Source organism: Paraphaeosphaeria sporulosa (assembly GCF_001642045.1).
Source record: "Paraphaeosphaeria sporulosa strain AP3s5-JAC2a unplaced genomic scaffold CC84scaffold_4, whole genome shotgun sequence".
Lineage (NCBI taxonomy): Eukaryota > Fungi > Ascomycota > Dothideomycetes > Pleosporales > Didymosphaeriaceae > Paraphaeosphaeria > Paraphaeosphaeria sporulosa.
Genome location: NW_017253363.1, coordinates 2,071,913 through 2,092,928, shown reverse-complemented (window position 1 = coordinate 2,092,928; position 21,016 = coordinate 2,071,913). Strand labels below are relative to the sequence as shown.

The window sequence follows — 21,016 nt, the reverse complement described above, 5'->3', positions numbered from 1 at the left end:
GATCAATAGAACCGGAAAAGTCTCTACGCGCAAGGCTTCACAGTGCAAATTAGGGTAACCCGGACGTCATCGAAACAAAAAAGTACACCCAAATAGGCAATACTTTCTAGCGCATGCAGCCCATAAAGCCGATGCAACGCAATTGGCTCTTCATCACCACGGTAAGCATAAGGGACCCGTGAGCTTATTTTCGGACCCGAAGATAGCTCGCTCATTCATAGTGTAACGGCGCAGATTACAAGGTGCGCGAGCTTATCATTTGTCCTCGCTAGGCTAGTGACATTCTCGGCCTGTAATCTGGCCGATCCATCGGGCATTTTGCTGGCGGAATAATCTAAACGCCGCAGTTTTGCGTACAATTCGTAACCATGCCTGCATTTGTCGACCTGCCCCACCTCAGCCCCTCATCACGTCAATACTATAAGTTCAGCTTCAGTGAAGGCGTTTTGGTTTCTCAGCACAATCAGACACTTCAACAGCAATTTCATTGTTACATTATCACTCAATTTCTATCACAATGTCGTCCTGCGAAAAGTGCAAAAGCGGCTTCAACTGGAACGGCACGCCGAACGGCTCCGAGTCCAAGATCGCAGGCAGCAAAGCCTACGTAACAGGCGACAACAAAGATGCCGCCGTCATGATCATCCACGACATTTTTGGTTGGACGTTTCCCAACCTGAGACTGTTGGCAGACCACTTTGCGAAAGAAGCAAACGTCACCGTCTATCTCCCGGACTTGTACGTACACCAGCGCTATGCTCTCTTATGATCACGTGCTCACCAGCGCCATCCAGCTTCGACGGCGAGGTCATCCCTCCGGAGACCCTCACCAACCCAGCAAAGCGCGAAAAGTTCTCCGTGCCAGACTTCATCGGCCGACACGGCAAGGACACGCGCTTCCCTGAGATTTTGGAGGTGGCGAAGGCCCTAAAGGCGAAGTACAAGAAAACTGCCGCCATTGGGTACTGCTGGGGTGCTTGGGCGTGCTTCCGACTCGGCGCGGATCCGTCTCTGGTTGATGCGATTAGCATGGCGCATCCTTCGCTTGTGGAGCAGACTGAGATCGACAATGTGAAGGTGCCTGTGCAGATTCTCGCTCCGGAGCACGACCAGATGTTTACGCCTGAGCTGAAGGAGTACGCAAACAAGGTTATTCCGACCATTGGTGTGCCGTATGAGTACGTTTACTTCCCTGGACTGACGCATGGGTTTGCCGCGAAGGGTGATCAGAATGATCCGAAGCAGAAGGATGGACTGGAGAGGGCGAAGAACTCGGCTGTTAGTTATTTCAAAGAGTTCCTGCACTCTTCTTAGAGCGTTGGTGTTGGGTAAAGAAGGCTGCCGACTCGTAGCAGGGAAATGTGTTGAAGGGGGGACGGACTGGCCTGCGTGTATTCCTGAATGATCAACAACTTCTAATCGCTTCCTCCACTCAACTCGGGCCGATATCTCACCGGACATCCAAAATGTCACCTGCACATTCTGTTTATTTCCTTAAAGCTACGATTGTATCCTATGTTGGCAGGGATTGCAATTGAGCTCTACACCAGCATACCTACACATCGATGTGTAGGTAGCTACTCTTGCCGAGCCAATTCTGTCCACGTATGCAAGAAGTGGGAGCAGATCTGCCTTCCAACCTTCTGGTCCCACATCTACATCACGAACGAACATATTATTCGCTACCGGGAGACGCTTAAAACTTTTGGCCAGCGCAAGGAACTATTGGTACGCAGCTTGACGGTCCACATGCGCCCCAGGCCGCAGCGGAATCTGCGCGAGCTTCCACTCCCGAGCTCGCTGAGTCTCTAACCGCGCGCCGTCTCACTATTCCAGATTCTCAAGCAACTTCAATCTCGTTCCCCCAGCTCGGCACCGAAAAATCCAGGCACATTGGCGCTCGAGAATCTGATGATCCAATCCGTGAGTCTTGCATATTGCATCAAGTGCAACGGGCAGATGCGAATCAGAGTGATATGCCCATACTAAGGTACTACAGTCAAAGACTGCAGAACCGAGCTTGGATAAGCCTCTGTGTCAATTCAAATGCTCCTTTTCTATGTACCACTAGGTTTCCTGCCATCATGTTCAAGGATTCCTACCTGTGGTAACTAGCAGAAATGAAAAGTTTGATCCAGTACGCTAGGCCCACCAATAAATCACTGGACCTCTGAATCTCCCGCTCAAACGATGAGAATAGAAAGAACATAGGTCCGGGGGGCCGGAAGCGCAAGTTTAGTCACTTCACATGTTGTTGCATTAAATCTTCGACAACACGAGCACCACAAATGCATAATCATGTATACTTCCCAAGTCCGGTCAAATCAACGTTTGCCTTGTCAACATTAGCCAACAGGCCTGAAATGTGGCGCGACCGGGTCATACTGGGTGGTCAACAGCAACAAGGCTGAGGATTCTGAAATTTGTAGGTGGCAACGATATACGAGTCGAACAAGGGTATCAAGCGCTATCTTTTTGTGGCCAGCCTGATGCTGTAGCCGCACACGGACGCAGAGATGAGAGCCTTGGGTTCTCCTCTGCGTTCCATCTTTCACGCTTCTTTTCGATCTCCATCACATTGTTGCGTGGCGATATGGCACGCTCCTCTGGTTTCTACGGGCAGCAACCAAGTATGGAAGCCCATTACTCACCGATCAGCCCTCGCCTTGATATAGAAACCCATCGACAATGCTACCGTTAAGAAAAGACAAACTTCAACACCAATGCCTACGAGACCAGCGGAAGAACAGGATTGTACCGGATAAGCGAGTGACAATGGGAACTGTTCGCTTGGATTATGGATGTAGCGATAATCGCGAGTACGGTATATATTCTGACCAGTTTTCACAACAAATCTATAGAAGAGTGGCCTATATCCATACAGATCAGCACGGTCGTGGCGTTTCTTGCGCAAGTTGCTTGAGTTGACGCCTTCTGGCTTGCTATGTGCGAACACCACCAACAGATCGTCCCAACTCTATTGTCAGCTTTCCGACTGAAGCTTTCATTGGCCAGTTGAAATGGCTGTGGTTCAAAAAGTAACGCAAAGCGATACACGTGCAGAAATTTGACGAAGCCACTCGAGCCCACTGGGCAGCCTGGTCTTGTTCTTCACCCTATCTACGGTACCGTGAGTGTCATCAGAGAGCTCTTTCCTAGCCGATCTAAATTGCTGAATCTTCCTGTTGGTCGACTCGTCCATTTAGGTGCTCTGATTATTATATTCATGCTGATTTTCTCAATATTCCTCTAGCAAGCGGTTCAGATTCAGCTATAGCCCCTGCAGTACACAGCTCGGCCGACAACGGTGCCACGATCGACGCACTACTTCTGGCCTTCAGGGCCAGATGCGTGGTCGAATGGATTCATCGACGGTAACGATATCACAAGTAGGCATCCCTAATGACCCCAGTTCACTCTTTCATTCGTTGACGAAGGCAAACACAGGATCAAACGCCAATCTTACGAACACGACCATCTCCAGCATCATTGGAGATCATCGGAGCTTATCCGACATCAACGCCACAGTGCTGAGTACGGCGAAGGTGCCGGTATGGAAGTCTTCGCAGCTTGCAGTGCTGTATGCCATGCATGAGCCCCAGAAACTGGACACAAAGAGTGAGGTGGGGTTCAGTGCTAGGGGGGATTGGCAGCTTGAGCACAAATGATGAAGACGCGAATTGTCGATTTGGTGAGATGAGGCATTGTTGATGAGACCGTACGACCACGGCCACTCTCGGTCCTGAGAACAAGTAGATTTATTTATATCGGAGCTGTTCGTTGGCAGTGTAGTGCTGTGGTAGCGGCCTAGCGTGAGATGTAGAGTCACACATGACTCGCTTTTCGTCATTGCTACAACGACAAATGACTCAGCGTTTGCATCCCAAACATCCCGGAGGTCTGCTGCGCGCAGTCCACCACATCACAATGGACGACATGTCGACGCGAATCTCCACTCTCCGATCGCTCCTCCCTTCTCTCCAATCGTCTCTCGAGACGTTCAACGCCTCACCGTCGAAGTTCCACGTCGTCCGGACGATCAACCCGTCACCCACGCAACCCCGCACGCTCTACATCCTCGACTCGTCCTTCAACCCGCCCTCTCGCGCGCACCTATCGCTCGCGACTTCCGCTTTGAACAATCGACTACAGGGTGAAGAGAACCCCGCCCGCTTACTCCTGCTCTTCAGCACACACAATGCCGATAAAGCGCCCAGCCCCGCGAGCTTCGTGCAGCGCATCGCGCTCATGACTGTCTTCGCCGAGGACGTCTTGCGCAACCTTCAGGGCTCCTCGAGCGCTTCCGAAGACACGAAGAATGTCAGCATCGACATCGGCCTAACAAAAGAGCCGTACTACACAGACAAATCCGTCGCCATTGCCGCCGAGGCACCCGAGATCTACGCCTCAAAGCCCATACACGTTCATCTTGTTGGCTACGACACGCTGATTCGCTTGTGCAATCCGAAATATTACGCTGAATACAAGCCGCCGCTGTCTGCGCTTAAGCCATTTTTCGATGCGGGGCACAAGCTGAGGGTTACGCAGAGGCCGTATGATAAGAATGACTCTTCCTCCAAAGAGTTTGGGACGGTAGAGGACCAGGAGAAGTACTTGCAGAACATCAAGGACGGTGCGCTGGAGAAAGATGGGTTCGAGGCGGGATGGGGAGAAAACATCGACATGGTTGAGGGTACCGGCATGGGTATTAGCTCGACGAGGGTGAGGAAGGAGGCGAAAGACGGGAACTGGGACGAGGTGGGAAGGTTGTGTACCGAGGGCGTTACTGCATGGATACGAGAGGAGGTATTGTATGCGGAGGATGACAGTGGGAAGAAGATGATGGGGTGATGAGGATGATGCTTCACAGACAAAGGAACCTAGAAGAGGGCACGAGACATATCCGTGCAATAGTAGTCTCTATTGCAGATCCGCAAAGCCCAAGGAGCTACGCTGCGCTTTCGGGGCAATGAAGGGCAATGGCTGACCGGCTGGGGGACACCGGAGCCGCAAAGCTGCGGTCGGGCCATGATTAGGATTCCGAATCGAACGGGTCCTTCCCATATTGGCGGATGCACGGGGCTGGGGCCTGACGTTGCATCAACACGGGCCGGTCACCCAGGCAAAGAGGTACAAACAATTGCCATTCATTCGTGTAACATATCGGCATAGTCATCCGCGACTATGTAAGGAGAGTAAATAGCGGCAGATGGGAAATTGTCGGAACCCGAGGTACCATACAACATTCACGGAAACATACACCACTTCAGAAAGAAGTAGATTACTGCGATGATTGTGAGAAGAACAACATCGATATGTAGATAACCGCACTATCGACAGTAGCCCTGCTAGCCACGTCTGGAAGTGTCGCAGAGCATCTTCCATTCTCACCGCCACATTCCGACGCTTATTGCCAATGGAGATGTTCAACATACCATGGTGCATCCGAGAAGTATATACAAACTCTATATCGTCAGTGCAGTCGAGGTTATCAGGTCGAATTTCAAGTAACACTTCCATCCAAATTTGATCGTCGGAATCTGAGCCTGCAGCTTTGTCTTGTAATTCACTTGCACGATCGCTTCATATCTTTTTCTTTGCTCTGAAAAAACACCTCCCGATGCGGACGTTCAGCATCATCCTCCCCGCAGCATCCCTCCTCCTCCACTCTATTCCCTCGCTCGCCGCCTCCTTCGCCCCCGTCGCACTCACGCCGCCGCTCAATTGGGTGGCAGATTCCTATCTCTTCCCCGCCAACATCATCGCAGGCTACAATGCCAACTTGACCGAGTACAACGCCACCACCTGGGGCGCGCATGTGCTCGCAGCTTGCGCCAGCTTCACTGCCTGCACCAGCGCGCTTGCTTTCCAAGGTAACAATAAACTGTGATGATACGTGGAAATTGATGACGAGGCTGATAGTAATGAAGCAACCAACAGCGGGAGCACGGGCGGAAGATTCTGGTTCGGGTATGCGTTTCGCGGGGGTCCTACCGATGAGTCTTTCTATGAGAGGGACGATGACCCGTATGGTGGGGTGACGGAGTCAGCGGCGTGGACGATTTTGGTGTAAGCGATGCCCCGTAAGAACAGTTGGGGAACAAGAGAATGGGTGCGTGATGAGCGCATGTGATGCTATGCTATGCTATGCTATGCCGAAAATGCAGATCAATCTTATCCAGTAAACCTATGGATCCTTTTGGGTCCCAACGCCAATGCTACCATCGCTGTCACGTTGCCCGACTCCGCGGACACACCCTTAGCCCATGATACGCCGCCGTCTCCCACTGTCCACGCTCACAGTGTTGTCCGGCCCGATCGAGATGCTCAAGCTCGAATTCTCATCTTCGGACGCGTTCCGTCTTCGAAGAGCGGCACCCTGGGACTTGCTCCGCTCAGGGTTGATGACGAGCCAGGTGGCACCGCCATCGGCATCCTCCTGCTGCATGAGCTGGAGTTGTGCTCCGTTCCGGCCTCTTGGCCGTGGTGACTTGGGCGAGGGCGGAGGCGGGAAAAGTGTCGCAAACTTGGTGACCTTGATTGGCAGTGTGGTGAGAGCTGTGGGTAGTGGCATCGACTCTACCAGTGTTACCTTCTCCAGCGGCATGTTAGATAGTAGTGAAGCGGGTAGATCCGTGGGTGAGCATGCCACGATGACGTGGCGGAGATGCACGCTTGATGTGTAGAAGGACAGGTTCTCTGTAGCTAGTGAGTTTGACTGTTGAAAGAGTTGTTGGGAACACGTACCTCTAAGCTTACGTCCTGAACTACCCTCTTTACCGACGCCAATGTCGATGAAGTCGAAGCTCGAGATTCGCCCGCAGAAGCCCGTCGACATCGCACGGAGTGCACCCAGGTTCCTTACTTTGTCTTGCCGAACCAGGTAGTTCGCCATTCCCTCCAGATTAGCGTACACCCGTACGAGGATGTCCATGCTGTCTGCGTCGTCGAACTGCGGCCTCAGGTACTCCCTTGTCCGGATCAGGAGCTCGTCTGCCAACTGCTCGCCACCTTGTGCTTTCCTGGTCAGGTACTTGTCTTGGAACTACTCGCATTAGTTCGGTGCCTCCCAATAGACGGACCGACGCACCAAGAACCCGTCCGCATCAGCATCAATCAGGACTAGCGCGAACGGTCGTCGTGCCTACAATGTATGAGAGAAGAACGTGTCGAAGTCTGAAGCACGACGGACCTGTCTCTGTGCCATCGCACTCTCCTTCTCTCTCGCCTCGACGACCTCAGCCTGCAGTGTGCGTCGGACATTTTGCTCCGAATTGAGGTCGAGTTCGGTCTGTGCCAGCTTCGCTTCGGTTTTCTCGAGCTTCTCCAACAATTCCTACCGAGGCGATGATCAGCAACGCGTTCTTAACCAATCGAAGCCCGACCTCCGAGGAGTCATACTTCAATCAACTCGAATCTCTTCTCTTCCAAGATCCTAAATTGTGCGAGTCGCTCGCGGTACGTCGTTGGGACGGGCGGGACTGTGGGAGCCGGTGCATCCGCCATTGTGATGCTTGCAACGTTGAATTCTGGGGCAACCTTGCATTTAAACAGATGGGTGCACGCTTTGGGTTCCGCGCGTCATGTCGGGCCTGGGTGGCTGCATGCAGGTAAAGTGCGGTGACCCGGCGACGATTGGGATGTTAAACGTAGCGAGCGCTGATTGGCTCGCGAAGTGGAGGCCAGAAGCGTGATTCGATGCTTTGCGCTTAGAGTTGACCGGATGAGGAGGCTGATGCGGGACTGCTGGCGAGCGCTGGCGGAGTTGGTGTCGCTACGCGTTGGTGGTGCTGTGTTGTTGGACGCTACAGTACCTCGGTGGCAATTCACCTAGCTATGGTCGCTGTATAGCTTCGAAACAACCGTCTCGATATGTGAACCACCATAGTCCTCACTGTGGCACTGGTGTGGAGCAGCTTGCACGAATGTTCGCTATTTATACATTGTGAATCGTGCGGGATATACCCGGCATTCGATCTCTGGGGGCGCAGCGAGAGGCCTTCTATGCAGTTTACAGAAGTTGCGATAGCAACGAATAATGATACACACCTTTGGGACCTTAGAACCGAACGGTACCAGCGAGCCTGAAACGTGGCCCCGGTATAATACATACAATTACATCCTTGCGGCTCTTTCACCTCCGAAGTACCGCTGCGCCAGTTCCACTCCGCTTCTGTTTACACCGTTGTCTGCGCCGGCTTTGTTGCCTTCGAGCGATAAGCGCGCTTCTTGGGTGGGTTCGTCGGATCAGTCCAGTTCCTGTGGCGATCAAAGTCCTTGGGATCCTTCTTCGCGGTTTTCGACACCCAGTCTTCGTGGATATCCGAATCTGCTGGCGCCAAACCCTTCTCTTGCAATTCTGCCAACAGTTCTTTGTCCAACCTTCCGATCTGGTACGCTTTGGCCGCGTCGACTTCAGTCGCCCGTGCCCAGACGAGCACACCCTCACACTCCTTATCATGCATTGCCCGAATAGCCTCGTCAGCGCCCTGTTTGGTGGTGAAGTCGATGTGGCAGAAGAACTTGGGATGGAACGTCTTCTCTCCGAACTGGGGTGTGAGTCTGCTGATTGACTCGATGCCAAATCGATCGAATGAACGCTCCAACACTTTCAGATCTGTGTTACGGCGCTGAGCGGGCGAATCGCCTTTGCTACCCCATGCAGGATATTTAACGGAAATCCGTACACGGCGGCCTTCAAGAAGAGGCATGACCGCTTGCCGAATTCCGGATTGGTCCTCGCGCACCAGGTAAGTGTGTCTATAACGATTGCCTGACAGGAAATCGTCCCAATTAAACTCCGGGTTCAGCGCTCTGAGGTACACTTCATTACCCATGGACGCGTTTCCGTTGAGTTCCTTGACGGCTCTCTGGGCTTGCTGTTCATCTGCCAGCTCCACTGATGCAAACGTATCGCCTTCATATCTGAAACGATCAATGCTCATATGGGTATCAACACTAACACGAATGGGTCAGCTTCAATCACGTGAGCCTCCACATGCGTCGATGGAGCCCCATATGGCAAGGAAGAAGGACTGACACTTGAAAACCTGCATCCGTAAAGAATGCTTCAACTCTGCTCCTCGTGGCACGCCTGGGTATTTTGAAAACTTTGACCGAACGGGCATTTTTCCTTCGTTGTTCTTCAGGTATTGGTGCCTGAGAAGCCAGGGCAGGTGCATTTGCAGAGCTACTCGTAGTAGACTGGACAGCCTCTTGTAAATGGCGGGATGCCGAGATGAATGAGCGATGCGGAACTGTGATGCGCCCGGATAAGAAGACAGAGGTGGCCAAACGTGACATAGGGCCCCTGAAGACAAGCCCGCGCCCTAGTGAGCAAATGCGGGGCAGAGCCATGCTGAACGGGTATTATAGGTCTGTCGAGAAAGCCAAACGGGAAGGTTGAGCAGAAAATAATAATAAATAACAGAGCGATTGATGGAATCGCGAAGCAAGCGCTGCAACGAAAAGTTAATTAGGAAACGCCAAGAGATACCACGTGATCATATCGATAACGTAAATTAGTGTTACGGTTCAACCTCAGAACACCTTTATCTTCAGTTTAGGTACCGATGCGCTGTCATCAACTTCTCGACGCGCCTTGAAAACGTTCGAAGGTATGGCCCTCGGCATAGTTTCCTAGCGAAGTAGACGTTTTCGCAGTGCATTCCATCTGGAATAATTAGATCCGTTTAAATTCTCAAGTTCCTCGAGGATATCTCTTTTGTGCTCCTCACTGCTCTGGTATCTAGGCACAACAATCTCCGTCACATTACTTCGCTCTCTACAGGCCCTGGCCGGGATGCTGTCCGCTTCATGCATGATGTGCAGGAGGAGGCCCAGTACACACAACCAGACTACATTGGCTTGGCCGTTGATGTGATTCCACGCATTGTGTATATCAATTGCCAAAAGATTGCCTTCAGGGCGCACGTAGAGGCGTTACTTGCTCGAACTGGACTTCCCGTGTGAGTCGTGAATTGGGCGTAAGCCACTACCTAGGTAGCTCTTCAAGCAAGAGCGGACGGTCCCACATACCTTACCGAGAGAAGGTACATATAAAGTTTCGGACATTGGTATTAAGCTAAGCTACAATACCCACTTCTACCCAACGCCCTTAGCTTTTACTTATTTCACTTACTTTGTGCCCCACAGTTGTGCCTACAATTCCCAGACGCCACTTACGCCGACAATGCCCAACCAATCATTGAAAAGTACACATTGTTTGGCGAACCGATCCGTGTTACTTGCCCAAATCAATTTGAAGGCTACAGGAACTATGATAGAAGATGGTGATTCAGCGGTTGGCACAGTAACCCATCACCAAGGTCCCCACAAGCTATGCAAGTGCGCGCTTCTCCCTGCAACTTTCTACCGGAAGATTTCACGAAATCTATGAGGGAGGGCCGGCGGCGCTGGATCCAAAATACACCACCAATGGCCACGACCACAAGACTAGAAATATTGGAAGGAATATACGAAGTGCCCCATGGCCTGAACGTGATGGATATAGCAGGCAGAATATAGCGCCACGGAAACCGTTCAAATCACACCCAGTGAATGGCTGGGCCTTGTACACGGAATTGGAGACAAATGAGAAGGCCGCTAAGCGGAAGCGCGACTGGATAATTTCGACTTGTTTGGTCATCGCTTGATACGCAGGATTGCGCAGGACTAATGGCTCAGTCGGTTTCGGGTCCGCGAAAGGAAGCAAACTGGAAGCATTGGAGGATGATGCACTGGAGAGTAAGGTACGTCGACATAAGTTCAAGAAAGATTCTATATCAGGACCTCCAGACGATGCTATCGGATCAATAGAAGTCAGCGTCCCATCTGGTAAGGACGGCAAAATTTAGCGTCAATGACCTTGAGGACTGAGCTCCGACTGCCTGGCTCGGAACTGTAACATAGGCCCATCCTTCATACTCGCAAACCGATCTTCGATCTGATACTCTGATGCCCGCGTCCTCCCCACTTCCAAATCCTTGTTTCCCGCGCCCAATGTCGAACCCGGTGCCAACCTCAGGTCATACAGATACAACACTCGCGCAATCGTAACAGTTAACTCGACGTACGCCAATCCCTTACCAATGCATCCTCTTGGACCTATACTGAAGGGACAAAAGGCAGCATGGGCCTCTGAAAGCTTGTTGTGCAATGGGTTGGCTACCGGATCGGAAAGCCATCGCTCGGGCACGTAGTCGAACGGACGCGGAAAGTAGTCGGCGTTGTGGTGGACAGCGTAGTGCGGCACGCCCACGTCCACACCGGCGGGAATGTGGTGGCCGTCAATGTCGATCCCACCTGGAAGAACTTGCCGGGGGAGAGCACCAGCGACTGGTGGCGTCATGCGCATGGACTCATCGATGCATGCACGCAGGTATGCGCAGCCGCTAAGCGTCGGCCCGGAAACAATCTCCTCGACATCCGCGAACGTAGCACGTATCTCCTGACACAACTTCTGAAGAGTGGCCGGGTTATGGACAAGGTAGAAGAATGTGGCAGCCATGGCGGTGGATGTCGTGTCCGAGCCAGCAATGATCAACAAATTCGACTCGCCCCACAGCTCGTCCATGCTGAACCCGTTGCCCGTCTCAGGATCCTTCGCATTCAGCAAATGGAAGAAGAAATCTCTGCGGTCGACGTCGAGCCCCATCTTCGTCCTCTCCATCGCCTGGGCTTTGCTGTACTGCATGTACTGTCCTCGCTGCGCCGCAATCTTGCGGAACAGAATCTTGTCCAGGTGCCAATTGTGTATCGTCAAATGCGTTCCACACTGCTCACGTTAGCATCGTCCCGTTCCCGTCAACAACAAAACTTACGATCAAATGTCGATGCGCCGCATTCCCAACCAGATCCACCGCAAACCGGTTCGCAGGACTCTCCAGCATACCGAACGCTTTACCAAAGACCAAATCACCCATGATGTCGAACACCAACCAGTTACACCAATCTGCCGCGTTCCACGGCTCGTTCCATCCCTTCTCACCACCCCTCTTCTCTCCCAACAATCGACACGCAGTTCTCACGTTCGCCAAGATATACTTCTCCAGACTCTTAATCGCCTGATCACTAAACGCATGGCTCATGACTCTCCTCTTCCGCGCATGCTGCAACTTGTCGATGCTGCTGTGCACATTCACCGTCTTCTTGTTCGCCGGAAACGCGGTGTAGAAATCAGCCTTGCGCACGTTGGCGCGGAACCCGTAGATGGTTTTCAGAGCGGTGGCGGTGTTGCAGGAGAGCGTGTTGGGCCCGAGGCGGACATAGGGACCGTAATTTTCGTGGGCGCGCTGGAAGGCGAGGTGTCGAGAGCCGCGGTAGGCGTAGTAGGTGAGGTAGATGTCTGTTATGGCGGCGAGCTTGGGGCCGGGGTAGCGCGCGAGGGGATGGAGGGTGAGGCGGTATGTGATTACCGCAAAGACCTGCGCAAATTAAAAAGTGAATGAGCAAGGTTGGAATGGTACCTACGTAGAGGAAAAGCACGCCGAAGATGGAGGCTAGCAGGACCAGCGGAGACGTGAGTATGCTGAGGAGAAACTCCATGTTGGGTGGCAGAGCTTGGTGATGCTATCGAATCATGGGCACAAGATATAGAGGCGCTTCGTATGTTTTGACTGTTCGAACAAACCACTACCATTCACAGCTGCGCAAACCGACTCTATATACGCCCGTGCCCTCTCCACCACCATCCGCGCTCCTTGAAATGCCACCGCACAATCAGCAATATTGCATTGTCAGCAACGCTTACAACCCCACTCTAACGTTTCTCGTTGTAAAATTCGGTCATGTGCGCGAGTGCAGGTGCGGGCGGTCGCGCTGATATGAAGCGGGCGGTAGCGGTTATTCGCGGGTATCGGTGCACGTTACAAAGATCGCACTAGTGTCGGCGGATATTGCAGTCTGGCGCGGATACTCAGGTACATAATGTACATTAGTGTAGAGCCGCGGAAGACGTAGGATTTCGTAATGGATGGGCGCGGATATTGAGCTTTCGCGAGTTCGCAGAAGGGTGGAAAGACCACAGACCTGGACCGAGGTACCCGGTGCTGAGGTTGATGGACGCGATACACGCCGCGATTATCTTATGATTGTGGAATTACTCCTTTTGAGGAACAGCATTCATACATTAAGAATACATTTTCATCTTGGGATCGTTCTTTCCCTCCTAGGTTCGCCCTACATATCTCAGACCTCCTTTCTCGTGCACTCCCCATCCCTTACGCACCGCCTTCCCTCTTCGCATACTCATCCTCCATCCTCTCCTCATACTCCCGATCCCTCGCCGCCTGTCCCTCGGTATCAGTCACATCCTCGATCCTGCCTCTCTCCCCCGTGCTCTCAATCCTCCGCCCAGCGCTATCATACTCGAGCTTCTCTTCGCGCGCGGCCTGTCCAGGCTCCTGCGAGCTGCGATGGACTTTGGTGCCAGAGGGGTCACTGTAGGTGGCTTCGGTGCGGGACCGGGTTTCGCCGTTGACGGTAGAGGAGGAGAAGGAGTACGAGGCGGAGGAGAATGTGGAGGTGGTGCGGTTGTTCGACATTGTTGTGTGTACTTTGGTGTTGTTGGTGTAGAGTTGAGTTCAGATGTTCGGTAGCCGTATGTAGTTGGTTTTTCAAGGTAGGAGTCTTTGGCAGACGGAGACGTTGGGGTATTATATCATAAGGTTGTGAGTGCTGGGCTGAGGGTGACGAATATGACGTCATGTTCCACATTCTCTGTCGCGACAATGGAACCGCGACAAGCGATCGGGAGATATCATGATCTTCAGTAATGCCTGACGACTCCACTCCGAATCACCCTATAATTCTGCCTACTAGTCCCTTGGTTATCTTTGTGTGAATGCACAGCATCCGACGGCAACATGCCGAGACAGAGATGCGCGACGTGCTTGAGCCGCATTCACGAATTGACTCACAAACGAACAAGGGCAAGGATCATATCAACCAGCAGCAATAAGCCTAGCGACTCGAGATTAACTCCAGAATGGAGCATTGCGCCACTGGCACATTCAGCCATTGTATACTCGTGGGCCACCATGAGGCACGACACGCGTACTGTCTACAGCATTGTGCCACTGGCACAACAGCTGCCGCAATGTTAATCTAGTACGTTAGTTGAACTACAAGATTCGTATCTCTAACAACAACACTGTGACGATGTCTCTCTCATTGATGGGTCTGGTCTTACATTCAACAACTGCGAGCATTGCTGTAAGTAAACACCACCCTCGCTTCAACCTTCCATTCATCTACGAAACGCGTAGGTACCTACAGCTGGGAAACTCAAGGAAAGGTGCACAGAGACCAACAAGCACATTACGCTTATTCCTTGATTACTACTCTTGCTGTTGTTATCCCTCTTCCGATGCCTCCACACACCGAAAACCTTATCCCGTGGATTGCCAATGAAGAATTCCAGAAGGCTTACAGGAAGACGCATCGATAATCTACCAGAGAAGCACTCTAGACTTTCGAAGGAACTATTCAACCGAGGGGACTCATGGTATTGGGGCCCTGAAAGTGCAAACGGCGTGTTCGTGTCCAGGGGCCGTCCTTCCGCCATGAATTATATGCGTCGGGAAAAAGCGTATTTCATGGACTCGACATCAATACTCGCGCCCTCTTCTAAAAAAGACTCCTGGAAGAGTACACCAAGTTCAAGGTTGAACGCCAAGAGGGCGCAATCCGGTGGGGGTTCCAAATGGCGTATGGGACCACAAAGACGGTGGATTTCGAAGATCATCAATTTATATTCGAGTACCGAGGGCCGAACATGGAGCCTAAGCTGTCGAAGGAGAATTTTGACGGCGGGGATTGATTACATTGGAGTTCCAGCAAGGATAATCCGGACCCAAATAAGAACCCTTACACCCGGAAGGAGTCCTCTTACAAGTATCTGACCAGCCCGCCACCGACATAAACTGGCAGTAGCACCCACTGAGATGCTGTGAAAGGGAGTTGTTGGGCGGGCTGGGGTTCTTTTGTTCACGCGGCCGGTCTGCAGCGCAGAGGCTTCCCCTCTTTGAATGTGCACCTGGGCATCTTAGAATGTTGATTGTACCAGGTAGCATGTGTGTCTATCCGAGGATCTTGTAGTCTTGTTACACGATTGTGAAGCTTGCACAAAGTGTCCAGGGCTTGCGTGCCTCTTCCACGTGCATAGCCGCGCAACACTGAAAAAGCTGCGCCCCCACGCCAAGCAGCTAGCAGGTGGCCCACTGCCTACCGGCAACGTGGGGACAGTCCCGCTGCCCGTCGGAACCACCAAACATGCGTTCGCTGCCATATGCTCTGCCGGCGCTGTCGCTGTTCCTCCCGCGAGCAGTCGTCGGCAGCCCGGAGCTGTCGCTCGACTGCGCCAGCCACGATGGCAGAACAAACGACGAGTGCAAGCGGCCCATGCAGGCTGTCACGACGGTTACCCCTGGCGCATATTACATCGCAAAGATCGCCTGCCCGGACTGTGCTGTGCCGGAGTTCTCTGGCGAGCGCGAGAACCGGACGTACAGCCTTGTGCAAAAAGAGAATGATCTGGTAGGTGCTGCCATCTTCCCGGGAGGAGCGCAGGCTAACGGGTGCTCCACCGCAGTTCTTCAACATCTCTCTCACGCGCGACCACCGCACGCTGCTATTGAACGGCCAGCCGATATTCCCGTCGCTCTCTACGAATCCGCACCCACCGTACATATCAACCCCGCAGATAGCCCCAAACTTCACGCGCAGCGACCTCGCCGACACCCTCGCATGTGCCCGCAAATGCCGCGACGAGAGCCACGGCTGCGCCTGCATCGAGTCCGTCATATCGACCGCAGAACTAGATTTCGACTACTACTCCAAGTGGCTGGACTCGCACCCCGAGACACAGACGGAGAAGTGGGAGGTCACGCTTGACGCGATCGGGGGCAGCAACGGCCCGGACAAGGACGCTGGACGCGTCTTCGGCAGCGACGACCAGTCTGTGCTGCGCATCATCATGCAAGGCAAAGAGATACAAAAAGACAGACCAGGCAGCCACAAGCAGGCAGGCAGCCCTTTGTCCGGCGGCTACCAGGAGCCCGAGACCGTCTATGACTACGAGATCGCGAGCATCGAGTTCTCGCAGCGCTACGCCGAGGTGCCGCGGGTCGAGAAGCTTGGGCTGTGGGATAAACTGCGCCGCTTTTTTGGCAGCGACGTCGTGCGCGGGGACGGGCATGTCGTGTACCTCGCCGAGGAATGGGGCGGATATGGCAAGAAAGGCTCGCTGCGCCAGGGCTTCGGCATCGTGGTCCACGAGTGGCGCTGGGACATCGTCTTCACCATTGTGGGCGTCGTCGCGCTGGGCCTCGCAGCCGCCTGGTTCTCATGGTGGCTCTTCTTCGCGGTGAAGCGGCAACGCGAGCTCGCGCGGTGGGACGGCATGGATCAGGTGTGGGCGCGCATGCGGCGGGATGGCGGTGACGAGGAGGACGCGCAGCTACTGGCTGCTGGGTACAGAGACGAGAATGCGTATAGGGATAGAGAGAGCGCTGACGAGGGGTATAGGGATGAGCCCGGGGACAGTCCGCCGAGTTACTCGGATGAGATTCAGACGAACAAGCCGCTACCGAGCAAGCCTCTGCCCGAGAAGCCGCTGCCTGCGGTTCCGCTCATCGAGTCGTAGACGGCTGAGCGTGTTGGGTTGTTTTGGGCTATATAATGTATTCATTTTATGGTACGTGAATACCAGAATGAGGCCATCCGTGATACACCAAGCGCTTGAAATTGCTTCTCAGGAAACACAAGCACTTACACCATCCACCATCACGTTCACCACTTTTGCACATTTTAAGAGCCAAGCCCTCCATGAATGTGCACTCGGAGTTAGGCATCTACTATCTTGGGGCAACAAGGCGGACGCTTCCTCGGTCAGCACTGAAGGGTGTCCTTGTGTAACATCAAATCACTGCACCCCCATACTTCCCGCAAGGAACATGAGGAGATAGCCCTTTCGGCCCGTTTCGGCGTAGACAGTAATAACACCCCACATCGCGCACGTAGCCCCGCCAAAGTCCGGCATGAAGCATGACGCAGGTAGACCCCCGCCGACGTTGCACATGAGTCGAGACTGGGATACAAAGGCCCGTTGCTCCGGTGTGATATCTTCGCATTGAGGAATTGTCACAGTCGCAGAGTCAGGAAACGTCGGTGAACTCTGAGAAGTACAGCAAGTCAATCACAAAGGGAAACAGGTATCCGCAACAGCTTGCAAGTTTCAAGGGGCGCACATCTCAGCCGGCACAACAGTAAGAGCAGGGAACCAAGTGAGACGCCGAATAGAATGGTTCGCGTCGCCGTAGCGGGTGGCACAGGCAGTACGTCTTCCTTCTCACTCCCTATATCTGCGACCCCAGACGAATCTCGACCCAGGAAAACCATTCTCGATTTCACTTCCCTCCCCCCATACCACCAACCATACTACATACTGCCCCGAATACTCACCTCTGCAGACGTCGCCACCGAGATCCTCCGCGCCCCGATCGCCTCCGGCACTCACGACATCACCATCTTCACCCGCTCACCCCCCACCACCAGCACCCCAGGCGTATCCTACAAAGTCGTCGACTACACGGACCGCGCCGCTCTCACGGACGCGCTCAAGGGCTTTGATGTCTGCCTCTCCTTCCTGGTAGTCCACCTCGATGTCGACTGCGTGGTCCAAAAGAACCTCATCCACGCATGCATCTCCGCCGGCGTGAAGCGCTTTGCACCTTCCGAATGGGGAATAAAGAATGGGAGCGGCGTCCCGCCGTACAAGAACAAAGACATCATCGCAAAGTACTTGGCAGAGTTGCGTGAGAAGGGCGAGCTGGGCGGGATGCAGTATTGTTTATTCCAGCCGAGCATCTTCATGGACTACTTTGCGCATCCTCATCCGCTCAGTCCCAACCTCATCACCTGGCCTTTCTTCATCGACTTTGAGAAGAGAAGGGCGATGGTGCTGGATGGCGGGGATCAGCCGCTTGCCGTGACGGCTATTGCTGACATCTCTGGGATGCTGGATCTCGCGCTTTCCTCCTCTGCGCCTTGGCCCACGATCGGCGGCATGCAGGGTGCCCGCACCTCCATCAACGAGCTCCTCGCGCTGGGCAAGAAGTTAAGGGGCGGCGATTGGAGCGTTGAACACGTCCGTGGGGAAGACATCGAGAATGGCATCCTCACGACCTCTTGGATCCCGATTATGAGCCATCCGGTTATACCGCAAGACGACCGCGAGGCTTTCAGCAAGGAGTTTGTCATTATGTTTTTCAAGGGAATACTGAGAGGGGCATGGGATGTGAGTAAGGAGTGGAATGAAAAGTTCCCAGAGTATAAGTTTACGGGCTTGGAAGAGTATCTGGGACGGGCGTGGGAGGGGAAGGATTGAGTAGCGGATGAGAGGTCGGGTGTATGGAGATATGCTTTGGGTGAGTGAGAAGTAGGATCTTGGGGGAAGTTGATGTGTACATGGCTGAGTAGTGAGCTTGACGGAAATGGTTGGAGGGTCTTGGGATACGTATTCCTCGTCCACGGTACAAATTGCAGTGGAGGTGCGGCTCTGTGTCCATGAAGAGTCGCAAAGAGACATTATCGCCAAAGCGAGGCGAGTAGCCAGAAAGCTGTGATGTGTGACGTAGACTGGCTCTGCTTTGGTAGGTCAAGCTTCTACACGGGCATGTTGCGTTCAATCAAGGGGTTGCCAGATTCAGATTATCAGCTTCCAAACCTACCAGTCAGGAAAGCAACTCTCCGCTTAATCCCTCAATAGCCGACAACTCCCCGCAGCATGCACTTTTGCATTTCCGAACAGCCTACCAAAAGTTCCATGACACATGTTACATCCCAATTTTCTTCTATCTCATCAAACTGTTTATATAAGCCACGCCCTCCGTCCGATCTTGGTCGTCCTCGATATAACTCTTATCCGCCCGGAACACAAAGTTTGTGACGTTTTGGCTGTATTGCGGCCATGCGGGGACGCCGGACACCCCATGTCCGTTTGGGTCAAGATCGTACGCGAAGGACGTCCACATCCTGCCGACGAGGTGCGAGAGCGCGATGTTCTCGGTTGAGTTACCCAAAGGCGTGATGGTCTGTTCTTGATTGCCGAAGACGAAGGGGATCTGGAGGCAGAGTTAGTCATCTCTGGTATTTATACCTGTGGTGCCCAGGTGGTGGGCGGTGCAGTATCTCGACTATCTCTCCGGCCTCCACTTGTAGTAGCCATTACCAATTCAAAATTCAGCATCTAGAAGAAGCGCACTCACCTCCGAGAAATGATTTATGCCAATCGTCGTCGGCGTATTGTTGAACTTCGGCGCATCCCACCGATACGAATATACCCCCTTCACATATTTGCTCATACTCTCTGCCATCAGTCTCCTCGGCCCAAACATAGTCAGGTCTGTCGCGATGCTGGTATATCGCTTATACTGCGCCCCGTACTGCGGCCACGTTCTGTTTCCCCAGCCATACGGCGCGCCAACTGCAGGATCGTTCGGATAGAGTTCTAGTATGCGTTCCGCTACAGTTGTGTTGACGTTCCACCTCTTCGAATGTGTTAATTGCTCGATGGCTTGCGCGTCAGTGTTTACGCCATTAACGCCGAAGCCCTCATCTGTGTTGGTGCCTAGGATGATAGGGATCTTCGCAAATTTGCCCTGAGTGAGGGATTCCTGGCCGTACCGCGGAATGAACGTGCCATCTTTGACATGGAACCATTCCAGGCCGACGTAGCCATATGGTGCAATCTTTTCGTAAGGCACTTCGCGGATGCATTGAAGTGTGTCGGTGGCGTTCGTACAACCAAGGGAGGCAGTCAGGTTGTCGTACATATGTTGGTACCAATCTGTGCCGTTGAGAGGCGCGCCGACGGCTCCGCCGCTTTCCATGATAGCTGCACGGAAGAGGCCGCCGGTCTCGCCGTTGTAGGCGTTAATGTGGTCCCCGACAGAATAGGCGCCTGCGGACTCGCCCCAGATAGTCACCTTCTTTGGGTCGCCACCGAAGGCCGAAATGTGCTTATTCACCCATTGCATGGCCAGGCGCTGGTCGCGAAGACCGAGGTTTTGGTTTCCGGTTGCATCAATCTCCTTGCTGGAGATGAAGCCGAAGGCTGCCATGCGGTAGTTGATAGAGATGCCGATCACGGGCTTGTTGTTGAGGGAAGACTGCTCGACTATGTAGCTTAGGTTGTATCTGTGAGTGTGAGTCAAAAGAAAGCATTGCTTGTAATGTAGAATGACAAACCTGGGGTCGCTGGTAGCGCCCTGTTGCCAACCACCGCCATATATCCATAACAACACGGGGAGCTTCTCCTTGCGCTTTTTCACCATAGGTTTGATGATGTTCAAATGGAGGCAATCTTCACCTAGCGTGGTCCAGCCTTGGGAAACAAGTGTGTTCGTATCTGAACCATAGCCCGTGCAATCTACGCCATACTGTGTAGCATTGAAATGCGTCGAAGGAGCATCTTCAGCTAGTTTTGCAGGTGCAAAGCGCTCTGGCTTCGGCGCAAATTTGATCCCGAGGTAGACATCCTGGTCGAAAGTAGGCAGGTGGCGACCGTGGAATATGCCAGCTCTTGAATGCACAACAGGGGGTTGGGACGCTGAGGACAAGGCGATCAGAGACGCTGCGAAGGAAGAAGAGAGTAGCATCGTCTCAATTGCGCAATTGCTCCTGCCGCGCAGTTAACTGCGGGACTACATCTTTATGTACTTCTTGCACGATTTCTAGGTCGCCCTCGGAGGACAGTGTCAATGTTAAGTATAGCGTGTATGCGTTGAAAATCCACCAATGACCGGGTGAGCTGCAAGGTTCCGGAAGAAGTCCCCATGGAGAGCGCAAAGTTTGGGGAAATAGCAAGCGAGCGCCAGTGTCTGGGCATCCGGAGATTGCCAAGACGCATGCGAAGCAGCTTGTAACCCATGACACCTGAGCGGGCTTCAATAGGAATTTTCAACACGGTATTTGAAGATGGCTATGGCAGTGATGTGTTGTGGTGATCCCCACG

The 21,016-nt window shown here is 53.2% G+C and overlaps 11 protein-coding genes across 11 annotated transcripts; 6 read left to right on the top strand and 5 right to left on the bottom strand.

Annotated features, from left to right (window-relative positions):
- Window positions 1-517: 517 nt before the first annotated feature.
- Window positions 518-1,314, top strand: CC84DRAFT_1216313 (alpha/beta-hydrolase; the record flags this gene model as incomplete). The annotated part of the gene is made up of 2 exons (XM_018182788.1): window positions 518-738; window positions 795-1,314. The coding sequence occupies 2 exons, from the start codon at window positions 518-520 to the stop codon at window positions 1,312-1,314; spliced, it is 741 nt and encodes a 246-aa protein (XP_018037705.1).
- A 2,622-nt stretch (window positions 1,315-3,936) lies between these two features.
- Window positions 3,937-4,851, top strand: CC84DRAFT_1088062 (uncharacterized protein; the record flags this gene model as incomplete). The annotated part of the gene is made up of 1 exon (XM_018174234.1): window positions 3,937-4,851. One exon carries the CDS (start codon window positions 3,937-3,939, stop codon window positions 4,849-4,851), a length of 915 nt encoding a protein of 304 aa, XP_018037704.1.
- Window positions 4,852-5,614: 763 nt separating this feature from the next.
- CC84DRAFT_1163546 (uncharacterized protein) lies at window positions 5,615-5,961 on the top strand. Its single transcript, XM_018178290.1, has one exon. It carries the CDS (start codon window positions 5,621-5,623, stop codon window positions 5,888-5,890), a length of 270 nt encoding a protein of 89 aa, XP_018037703.1. The 5' UTR covers window positions 5,615-5,620; the 3' UTR covers window positions 5,891-5,961.
- A 151-nt stretch (window positions 5,962-6,112) lies between these two features.
- Window positions 6,113-7,615, bottom strand: CC84DRAFT_1163545 (uncharacterized protein). Its single transcript, XM_018178289.1, has 5 exons — window positions 7,402-7,615; window positions 7,193-7,336; window positions 7,091-7,144; window positions 6,748-7,045; window positions 6,113-6,699 (listed from the first exon to the last, which is right to left on the bottom strand). The coding sequence occupies exons 1-5, from the start codon at window positions 7,504-7,506 to the stop codon at window positions 6,260-6,262; spliced, it is 1,041 nt and encodes a 346-aa protein (XP_018037702.1). The 5' UTR covers window positions 7,507-7,615; the 3' UTR covers window positions 6,113-6,259.
- A 295-nt stretch (window positions 7,616-7,910) lies between these two features.
- Window positions 7,911-9,438, bottom strand: CC84DRAFT_1163544 (uncharacterized protein). Its single transcript, XM_018178288.1, has 2 exons — window positions 9,041-9,438; window positions 7,911-8,958 (listed from the first exon to the last, which is right to left on the bottom strand). The coding sequence occupies exons 1-2, from the start codon at window positions 9,355-9,357 to the stop codon at window positions 8,178-8,180; spliced, it is 1,098 nt and encodes a 365-aa protein (XP_018037701.1). The 5' UTR covers window positions 9,358-9,438; the 3' UTR covers window positions 7,911-8,177.
- Window positions 9,439-10,765: 1,327 nt separating this feature from the next.
- Window positions 10,766-12,933, bottom strand: CC84DRAFT_1143810 (cytochrome P450). Its single transcript, XM_018176434.1, has 3 exons — window positions 12,472-12,933; window positions 11,823-12,425; window positions 10,766-11,776 (listed from the first exon to the last, which is right to left on the bottom strand). The coding sequence occupies exons 1-3, from the start codon at window positions 12,544-12,546 to the stop codon at window positions 10,859-10,861; spliced, it is 1,596 nt and encodes a 531-aa protein (XP_018037700.1). The 5' UTR covers window positions 12,547-12,933; the 3' UTR covers window positions 10,766-10,858.
- A 170-nt stretch (window positions 12,934-13,103) lies between these two features.
- On the bottom strand, window positions 13,104-13,723 carry CC84DRAFT_1163542 (uncharacterized protein). The gene has a single exon (XM_018178287.1). The coding sequence runs from the start codon at window positions 13,542-13,544 to the stop codon at window positions 13,221-13,223; it is 324 nt and encodes a 107-aa protein (XP_018037699.1). The 5' UTR covers window positions 13,545-13,723; the 3' UTR covers window positions 13,104-13,220.
- A 534-nt stretch (window positions 13,724-14,257) lies between these two features.
- CC84DRAFT_655294 (uncharacterized protein) lies at window positions 14,258-14,946 on the top strand. Its single transcript, XM_018187021.1, has one exon. It carries the CDS (start codon window positions 14,409-14,411, stop codon window positions 14,901-14,903), a length of 495 nt encoding a protein of 164 aa, XP_018037698.1. The 5' UTR covers window positions 14,258-14,408; the 3' UTR covers window positions 14,904-14,946.
- Window positions 14,947-15,273: 327 nt separating this feature from the next.
- CC84DRAFT_1216307 (uncharacterized protein) lies at window positions 15,274-16,645 on the top strand (the record flags this gene model as incomplete). Its single annotated transcript, XM_018182787.1, has 2 exons — window positions 15,274-15,537; window positions 15,593-16,645. 2 exons carry the CDS (start codon window positions 15,274-15,276, stop codon window positions 16,643-16,645), a joined length of 1,317 nt encoding a protein of 438 aa, XP_018037697.1.
- Window positions 16,646-17,078: 433 nt separating this feature from the next.
- CC84DRAFT_655251 (NmrA-like family protein-like protein) lies at window positions 17,079-18,507 on the top strand. Its single transcript, XM_018187020.1, has 2 exons — window positions 17,079-17,336; window positions 17,472-18,507. The coding sequence occupies exons 1-2, from the start codon at window positions 17,303-17,305 to the stop codon at window positions 18,386-18,388; spliced, it is 951 nt and encodes a 316-aa protein (XP_018037696.1). The 5' UTR covers window positions 17,079-17,302; the 3' UTR covers window positions 18,389-18,507.
- Window positions 18,508-18,854: 347 nt separating this feature from the next.
- Window positions 18,855-20,660, bottom strand: CC84DRAFT_1204866 (lipase 3 precursor; the record flags this gene model as incomplete). The annotated part of the gene is made up of 3 exons (XM_018181934.1): window positions 18,855-19,124; window positions 19,269-20,199; window positions 20,251-20,660. 3 exons carry the CDS (start codon window positions 20,658-20,660, stop codon window positions 18,855-18,857), a joined length of 1,611 nt encoding a protein of 536 aa, XP_018037695.1.
- Between the last annotated feature and the right edge of the window lie 356 nt (window positions 20,661-21,016).

Bases quoted from the DNA above. Each gene is read 5' to 3' on its own strand.
- CC84DRAFT_1163546 (XM_018178290.1), top strand. From the start codon at position 5,621: ATGCGGACGTTCAGCATCATCCTCCCCGCAGCATCCCTCCTCCTCCAC.
- CC84DRAFT_1163545 (XM_018178289.1), bottom strand. From the start codon at position 7,506: ATGGCGGATGCACCGGCTCCCACAGTCCCGCCCGTCCCAACGACGTAC. The intron at 7,145-7,192 runs GTCCGTCGTGCT...CATACATTGTAG, and splicing joins GTGCGATGGCACAGAGACAG to GCACGACGACCGTTCGCGCT. The intron at 6,700-6,747 runs GTACGTGTTCCC...CACTAGCTACAG, and splicing joins TTCAGGACGTAAGCTTAGAG to AGAACCTGTCCTTCTACACA.
- CC84DRAFT_1163544 (XM_018178288.1), bottom strand. From the start codon at position 9,357: ATGGCTCTGCCCCGCATTTGCTCACTAGGGCGCGGGCTTGTCTTCAGG. The intron at 8,959-9,040 runs GTCAGTCCTTCT...CATTCGTGTTAG, and splicing joins ACGGATGCAGGTTTTCAAGT to TGTTGATACCCATATGAGCA.
- CC84DRAFT_1163542 (XM_018178287.1), bottom strand. From the start codon at position 13,544: ATGTCGAACAACCGCACCACCTCCACATTCTCCTCCGCCTCGTACTCC.
- CC84DRAFT_1143810 (XM_018176434.1), bottom strand. From the start codon at position 12,546: ATGGAGTTTCTCCTCAGCATACTCACGTCTCCGCTGGTCCTGCTAGCC. The intron at 12,426-12,471 runs GTAGGTACCATT...TAATTTGCGCAG, and splicing joins TCGGCGTGCTTTTCCTCTAC to GTCTTTGCGGTAATCACATA. The intron at 11,777-11,822 runs GTAAGTTTTGTT...TAACGTGAGCAG, and splicing joins CGGCGCATCGACATTTGATC to TGTGGAACGCATTTGACGAT.
- CC84DRAFT_655251 (XM_018187020.1), top strand. From the start codon at position 17,303: ATGGTTCGCGTCGCCGTAGCGGGTGGCACAGGCA. The intron at 17,337-17,471 runs GTACGTCTTCCT...TCACCTCTGCAG, and splicing joins CGTAGCGGGTGGCACAGGCA to ACGTCGCCACCGAGATCCTC.
- CC84DRAFT_655294 (XM_018187021.1), top strand. From the start codon at position 14,409: ATGAAGAATTCCAGAAGGCTTACAGGAAGACGCATCGATAATCTACCA.